Source organism: Aulostomus chinensis, chromosome 2 (genome assembly GCF_037954235.1).
Source record: "Aulostomus chinensis isolate RoL2024-O1b breed Wild chromosome 2, RoL_Achi_v1.0, whole genome shotgun sequence".
NCBI lineage: Eukaryota > Metazoa > Chordata > Actinopteri > Syngnathiformes > Aulostomidae > Aulostomus > Aulostomus chinensis.
The window spans coordinates 7,432,803-7,440,222 of record NC_141321.1 but is presented as its reverse complement, the minus strand read 5'-3'; the positions used below and the strand labels follow the sequence as shown (position 1 = coordinate 7,440,222).

At 46.3% G+C, this 7,420-nt stretch overlaps 1 protein-coding gene and 1 long non-coding RNA gene across 3 annotated transcripts; both read right to left on the bottom strand.

The window, feature by feature from the left end:
- Nucleotides 1-486: 486 nt before the first annotated feature.
- Nucleotides 487-5,602, bottom strand: LOC147268942 (ubiquitin carboxyl-terminal hydrolase 37-like). 2 transcript variants are annotated; one of them, XM_086225198.1, is made up of 11 exons: nucleotides 5,284-5,537; nucleotides 5,053-5,184; nucleotides 4,664-4,787; nucleotides 4,381-4,532; nucleotides 3,941-4,040; nucleotides 3,235-3,311; nucleotides 2,496-2,607; nucleotides 2,328-2,388; nucleotides 1,846-2,061; nucleotides 1,656-1,722; nucleotides 487-1,532 (listed from the first exon to the last, which is right to left on the bottom strand). In XM_086225198.1, exons 1-9 carry the CDS (start codon nucleotides 5,295-5,297, stop codon nucleotides 1,895-1,897), a joined length of 939 nt encoding a protein of 312 aa, XP_086081324.1. In that variant the 5' UTR covers nucleotides 5,298-5,537; the 3' UTR covers nucleotides 487-1,532; nucleotides 1,656-1,722; nucleotides 1,846-1,894. The 2 variants fall into 2 exon arrangements, with proteins under 2 accessions (XP_086081324.1, XP_086081315.1); XM_086225189.1 differs by having other exon boundaries at nucleotides 491-1,532; nucleotides 1,656-2,061; nucleotides 5,284-5,602.
- Nucleotides 5,603-6,139: 537 nt separating this feature from the next.
- Nucleotides 6,140-7,420, bottom strand: LOC147268941 (uncharacterized). Its single transcript, XR_015119333.1, has 2 exons — nucleotides 6,489-7,420; nucleotides 6,140-6,216 (listed from the first exon to the last, which is right to left on the bottom strand). It is a non-coding gene; the product is annotated as an uncharacterized LOC147268941 (long non-coding RNA).

Below are 7,420 nucleotides of genomic sequence, written 5' to 3'. Positions count from 1 at the left end.
GACAACCATTCACACTCACAGCCACACAGACCTGCCGGGCACAATTTTACATGAAATGTGCTGAATGGACCTTCAGTTCTGACAGTTTTTTGTTGCACAACAATCATGCAATGAAGCTCCAAATTTAAATGACTATGAATAAAACAATAAATTGTCAAAGCAATAAATTTCCATCCATCCATTTTCCTCCATTTATTCCTGTTAAGGGTCCGGGGGGGGGGGGGGGGTGGAGCCTATCCCAGCTGTCTTCAGGTGAGAGGCAGGGTTCACCCTGGACAAGTCTCTAGTCCATCACAGGGCCAACACATAGAGACAGACAACCATTCACACTCACAGTCACACCTACAGTCAATTTAGAGTATCAATCAGCCTCGTCCCCTCTTGCTGTCTTTGGACTGTGGGAGGAAGCTGGAGTACCAGAGAGAACCCACACAGGAACAGTGAGAACATGCAGACTCCACACAGAAAGATCCTGTGCTGGAGCCGGGACTGGAACCCGGGACCTTCTTGCTGTGAGGCCACAGTGCTGACCACTGCACCACCGTGCTGCCATATGATGCATTACATCCTCAAATTTCTATGTTACTTCAAATTGCTTAATCTTCATCAGTGAATGCAAGCAATCAGTTGAATATGATCTCCTGTTCATTAAAAAGTGCTTTAGATACCAAAATAAATATCCCAACATTCAATCGACAGATTAAGAACCAAAATAAATGCATTTTGTATTCTCTTATGTTTTGCTCAGTCTCATCCTGTTGAAGTCCATTTCTATCAGCATCAAATCACAACAGGAGTTCTCTCCTGACACTTTACGAGTTGAGAAGTTCTCGCCCCTCTCTCTCTTCTTCTGCTCAGTCTGGTTTGCGGAGCGTTCCTCCTCTCCCTCTCCTCCCTGCCTTTGTGCGATCACCAGTCCATGTATTGCTATTGCTTTCTCCCTTGTGTTGCTCTGAGACGGGGTCCTTGTGGAGTCAAAAGACTTATCATTTCTGCTTGGAGAAAGAAATATTGTTCTACTTAAGTTATGTGTTTAACTGTGTAAGAGGGAGGTCTGCCCACTGGTGTTGTCCTCGCTGTTCTGCTTGATCATCTCACAGGCACCCTCTCAGTCAGTGCAGGCTCACACACACCCTCCTAAAGAACCCTCTGCTAGGATCTGCTCCAGCTTGGTCAGAGGCTTTATCAGTCCTTCTAAACAAGAAGGTTCTGGGATCATTGTCTGGACAAAGTCAAATTCAAGTATTGAAATTTTGAGTACTGGCATAAGGACTTAGTGTCGCACCTGTAACGAAGAGCCCTTCGTTACGATAGGAATGTAGAAAGGTTGCACCGGGGTTGTTTTGAACAGTATTTCACAATTCGCACAATATTGAATTTTGCACAGTAAGTTACAGAGCGGATTTGCACACCGCTACCTATCCAGCTTGCGGCATCTTTATTTATTGATTATGCATATTTATTGAATCATTTAACCATACATTGGTGGCGGTGGTCCTCAGGCAGATGCGGCTGCGCCGGCGTCGCTCCACCTATCAGAAGGGAGATGTGACAATGAGGATTGGAGGCATCGAGCAGCGGAAGGAGGTTTCGTGGTGCCAAAGTTCCGCAGGGTAGAGAGCAATAGGGTGCCAGTGTTTGATAGTGCCACTCACCTTTCTGTTGTGTCCTCCAGGTGTCTGGGTCCAAAAGAATCCGGCCGGGTACCGTCACCAGGTAAACCTTCCGGGAGAGACCACGGTCAGACTTGAGAGGGGGGTGTTGTTGCTTGAATGAACTGGTGGGGGTAAGGGGGGAATACTATCAAGGGGGTACATCAGGCGCCAGAAGAATTGCTGGACTTGCCTCTCTCTGGTCATTCCATGCCACCTCCACCGCAAAGAGGGTCGACTGTTCACAGCACCGTTCTTTCATAGAATAAAATGTAAGCAGTCTCCTCATGCAACGTACAGATGCAGTCCCCAGGTGCCACGCTGACCTCTTCGTCATTGAAAGTCAGCCAGGTGTTGGGGTAGCTGCCAAGGTGGATGTCTGGGCAGTGAACGTGACTCATGTAGTGTCCTGAGACGAGAGGAGTTACTGTTAGATCAGCTGTTTGAACATCCAGGTTTGACAGGTAGAAGCAGTTTGAGAAATCAGAATGAGAGAACTGCCAAAAACCTGTAAATGTCAGCAATTCTTGACAACTGTCACACTAAAGTGATCTATTTAAGTTTGAATATTATACGTAAGAAATTACACGTAACCTTTCAGTTCCTTCAGCAGAATAAAGGTAAAAAGGGATTTGAACTGGGTTAATTCAGTGGGTGTCTGAGTGATTGTTTTACCTGAATCCCCAGTTTCGCCGAAGTGGCTGATGATGCTCCTTAAATGGTACTGAGAGGCTCCCTGAGAAGGAACATGATTAAAAAGTTAGAAGCACACTCAGCAAACGTCAAAACACAAACCGACACACTACGCGTGTTGTAGCTGAACTCAGGTGAGCCATTTCTTACCTGGCTGGAGGGCACCATCAGAGTACTGTGCAGCTCCACTGGATCGCAGATCTTCTCCATACAGAAGTAGTGCTTATTGTAGCGGTAACGCTTGAGATGAAGCATCAGCATTCTGCAGAAGGAGAATGTGAGAAAAGATGTAAGATGGGGGCGGCACGGTGGTGCAGTGGTCAGCGCTGTGGCCTCACAGCAAGAAGGTTCCAGGTTCCAGTCCCGGCTCCAGCACAGGATCTTTCTGTGTGAGTCTCCATGTTCTCCCTGTTCCTGTGTGGGTTCTCTCTGGTACTCCAGCTTCCTCCCACAGTCCAAAGACATCAAGAGGGGACGAGGCTGATTGATACTCTAAATTGACCGTAGGTGTGACTGTGAATGTGAATGGTTGTCTGTCTCTATGTGTTGGCCCTGTGATGGACTGGTGACCTGTCCAGGGTGAACCCCGCCTCTTGCCCGTAGTTGCTGGGATAGGCTCCACCCCCCACGACCCTTAACGGGAATAAGCGCAAGACAATTGATGGATGTGAGCTGGAGTATTTTTGATGAATTATTTCAACACGATGGTCATCAGAATTGTTGAGGTCAGTTCACTGACGTTTCAACCTTCGGTCACCAATGAACCTCAATTCAGTCGAACTTAATTTACATTAGGAGGCAACTAAGTATGAAATAAATTCCGTCTGAGTGATGGAAAACCAAAAAAACAAGCAAATTTGGGAGTGCATGTCAATGGATGGGTGCATACTTGGGCAGGCTCTCAAAGTGGCACCGGTTGGTGGACATCTGAAACCCACATTTGCAAGTGCGTTCCAGATCTTCATCCTGTCACAGAGAGAAAACATACAATGAGTGACACACTAGAACGGTGCTCCTCAACAGGACAGCCACCTCTCTGTGGCCCCCGAACTGTTATTCCTTCACTGTGTGTTTTGGTTGGGACAGCACATCAAGGCAGGGTGGCCGTAGGGAGGTTTGGAAGGTTTTACTGAGTGGCCGGTCAGGCCGGAACTCCAAGTTTATATCACAACTCTGCCCGCGCAGCCACATCACCTTGTGGCTCTTTGTGTAGATTTAAAAAGAGAAGTGTTCTTAACCCCTCCTGACATATTGTTTTGGATTCATGACAGGGGTCATGTTTTGTTTTATTCAACTATTTATTTTAAGTTATGTCAAAATGGAAATGACATTGTCATGTAGTTCATTTCATATTTTTGTTGTTGTTTTGTGTGACAAGGGCATTTTGTTTTGAATATTACAGTGTGATTGCATGCGGCCTGACCGACCTCAATAAATGGACCTTTCACTCGCTGAAGAAAATTGTTTGTCTTTAAGATTTGTATTTGAGTGCGCCTGCACAAGAAAATAAAACCGCTATACACAGAAATCTGTGTGTGTGTGTGTGTGTGTTTGTGATGAGATGATGTCACTAAGGGGCGACAGGTGCATCTTACCTTCAGTTGATTGTACAGCATTTGCTGGACCGAAGCTCCAGGCTCCAGAGACAGAGAGAGATCAGTGAAGTCCTCGTCTCGATGCGACTGGGCTCCGCATCTGCACAGTCAAGGAAGACAAACATTGCATTGTGACCAGTTCACATCTGAGTGATGCACCGGACCTCATTTAGTCCGGTTCATTGAGAATCACTCTGGCGTTGTACTGAGATCTGCTAGTTTCAATAAAAACAATCAGTCTAAACAATCTTTCTAAGCTGAGCAACGGCGCATTGAAATGTTACGACAGGGTGTTTGGCTTGTCACAGGTTAAAGTCCAGCAAAAATGCTTTGATACTGCATTCATTGTGTCAAATGAATGGTGAATTATGAGTAGCTGCGGTTTGCTGCCACCTGCTGTGTGTGCGTGCGTGCGTGCGTGTGAGTGTGTGTACACTCACTTCTTGCAGGTCCTGGTGCTCCTCATTGTGAACATCATGTGTTCTTTTACAGGGCACCTGTATCTCCTTCCTTTACCGGCGGCTACATGCTGCAGAGTTGGTGCCAACGTTTGGACCTGGTTCAGGATTTCATTCAGGAACTCATAAGCATCCTGAACACACACAGATATCAAGGGCTTAAATTTATTGAGGAAGAAATACATGGGCCTATATTCACAAAAATCCAAAGAGTCAAAAGAGGTCCTTAATTGTTGGAGAACTTAGTGGTCAGATGAACACTTACCTTTTGCTCTGAGTCCTCAAACTCTGGAGCATTCATGGAGAGGATGTTCTTGAATAAAGACAGGTGGTGTAATTTCTTGTATGGATCATCAGAGCAGTGGACCCTCACAATGTCCATGAGGCAACTGTAAAGGGAGCAAAACAAATCATTCAAGAACACTTTTGCGAAATGAAGCACCTTAGTAGGAAGTTCAACATGGCCCTGTTCTGGGACCTCCTTGCCCTCCCATGTGCACACATGGATAGCAAAAGGCAGGGAGAGCAGCAGAATTAGCAGTTAACAACTCCATCGACTGCAGAAAGAATCTTCAACAATGAAAAAGTTGGGTTTTCAGAACCGCGCACGCGCGCGCGTGTGTGTGTGTGTGTGTGCGCACATGGCTGCCATACCTGAGTAGTTGAGCTTCAGGGACTGAAACCCATACATCCTCCTGGCCCTGCACATCAGTGATGAAGTCCTCCAGTGCAATCAGGCTCTGGAGGCTGGAGTTCATGTAGCAGTTATTGCCAGGGTTTGGAAACCTGAAAAACAAATGGACAAATTGATTCACATGAAATGAAATTAATTCTGGGTTATTTTTTTATTTTGCTCCTTGAGTGTTTTTGAGCAGATTTACTAACCCACGCCATTCCATCAGTGGGAAATTTACACACTGGAGCCCGGCATCCCATTGAAGGCTGTCTTGTTCAGTTTTTTCCTGTGGAAAAATAAAAATTGTTATCTATTTTTTTTGTGTTTTCAAAGGAAAAAATAAATCTTGGGAATCGCATAAATGAGTCTGAGGTCCGTCAAACACACCACTACTGGTGGCCCCTGGTCTTCCTCCTCCAACTCAACCCCTGTAGTTGAGGTCCTGGTGGCAGCAGCGTCTCTGCTGGGAAAACACAAACAAATGTCAACTTGTGTTTGTCATGCAGCAGGTTTGGTGACAAGAGAAGAGTTAGCTGAATGACTAGTCAACTGACAGAACATCAAATACACTGAGTAAATGAACTCTGTTTGTGTGTGTGTGTGTGTGTGTGTGTGTGTGTGTGTGTGTGTGCGCGTGCGCACGCATGGCTGCCATACCTGAGCAGTTGAGTCTCAGGGACTGAAACCCAGACATCCTCCTGGCCCTGCACATCAGAGATGAAGTCCTCCAGTGCAATCAGGCTCTGGAGGCTGGAGTTCATGTCGCAGTTATTGCCTGGGTTTGGAAACCTGAAAAACAAATAGACAAATTGATTCACATGAAAAGAAATTAATTCTGGGTTATTTTTTTATTTTGCTCCTTGAGTGTTTTTGAGCAAATTTACTAACCCACGCCATTCCATCAGCTGGAAATTTACATATTGGAGCCCGGCATCCCATGGAAGGCTGTCTTGTTCAGTTTTTTCCTGCGGAAAAATAAAAGTTGTTATATTTTTTTTTTGTGTTTCCAAAGGAAAAAATAAATCTTGGGAATCGCATAAATGAGTCTGAGGTCCGTCAAACCCACCACTACTGGTGGCCCCTGGTCTTCCTCCTCCAACTCAACCCCTGTAGTTGAGGTCCTGGTGGCAGCAGCGTCTCTGCTGGGAAAACACAAACAAATGTCAACTTGTGTTTGTCATGCAGCAGGTTTGGTTACAAGAGAAGAGTTAGCTGAATGACTAGTCAACTGACAGAACATCAAATACACTGAGTAAATGAACTCTGTGTGTGTGTGTGTGTGTGTGTGTGTGTGTGTGTGTGTGTGTGAGAGAGTGTGTGTGTGTGTGAGAGAGAGAGTGTGTGTGTGTGAGAGAGAGTGTGTGTCGGGAGGGAGGGGAGCTTCACTATCAGGCCTGTCGGTAGAGTTCCTTACCTCAGTTGTCGGCAGGGACTCTCGTCAACTTTAAGCGTTTCCTGCGGAGGCACAAACATTCTCTTTGGTTTACAAAAGTGGAAAAATAAAGTTTGCAGAGATCCATCCATCCATCGTCATCTTCCGCTTATTCCTACACATTAAGGGTCGCGGGGGGGCTGGAGCCTATCCCAGCGTCAATGGGCGAGAGGCGGGGTACACCCTGGACAGGTCGCCAGTCCATCGCAGGGCCAACATGGAGAAACGAACAACCATTCACGCTCACATTCAGACCTACGGTCAATTTAGAGTATCCAATTAGCCTAGTCCCCAAATTGCATGTCCTTGGACGGTGGGAGGAAGCCAGAATACCCAGAGAGAACCCACGCAGGCACAGGGAGAACATGCAAACTCCACACAGAAAGATCCCGTGCTCGAGCCAGGACTCAAACCCGGAACCTTCTTGCTGTGAGGCCACAGTGCTAACCACTGAACCACCGTGCAGCCCTGTTTGCAGAGATTTCAAATGAATTTAATGTGAGGCCTGGCAAACTTACCGCTGGTGGACCACAGACTTCCTGCATCAAGGAAGCACCACTCTCTGCTCTAGCTATTGAGGGAGAGGTGGCACAATCTCCTGCCGCATTGATTCTGGGGATGAAAACAACCGTTGTCATTGTCAGTAAACCAACAGAACATCAAATGCCTCATGGTAGGTTTCCTCACCTCTGACGCAGGTCAGACTCATGTGCTACTTTAAATTTTTTCTGTGGAGAGACATGTTAAAATCGATTTTTGTTGTTGTTTTTTTACGATTTTGAACAATGAAACTGGCAAAGAATAGAAATGAGTTCGGTGTGAGACGTGTCCAACGTACTGCTGGTGGCTCGCAGTCTTCGTCGTCCCAGGGAAACTTCCTTTTCACAGACTCTCTCACGGTCCTGTTCGTCAAA

Excerpts from the sequence above, each read along its gene's own strand:
- LOC147268942 (XM_086225189.1), bottom strand. Across the intron at positions 4,788-5,052 it reads CCTGAAGCTCAACTACTCAG|TTGCCTCATGGACATTGTGA; the intron begins GTATGGCAGCCA and ends CTCCCTTTACAG. Across the intron at positions 3,312-3,940 it reads TGCTGTACAATCAACTGAAG|GATGAAGATCTGGAACGCAC; the intron begins GTAAGATGCACC and ends TCTCTGTGACAG.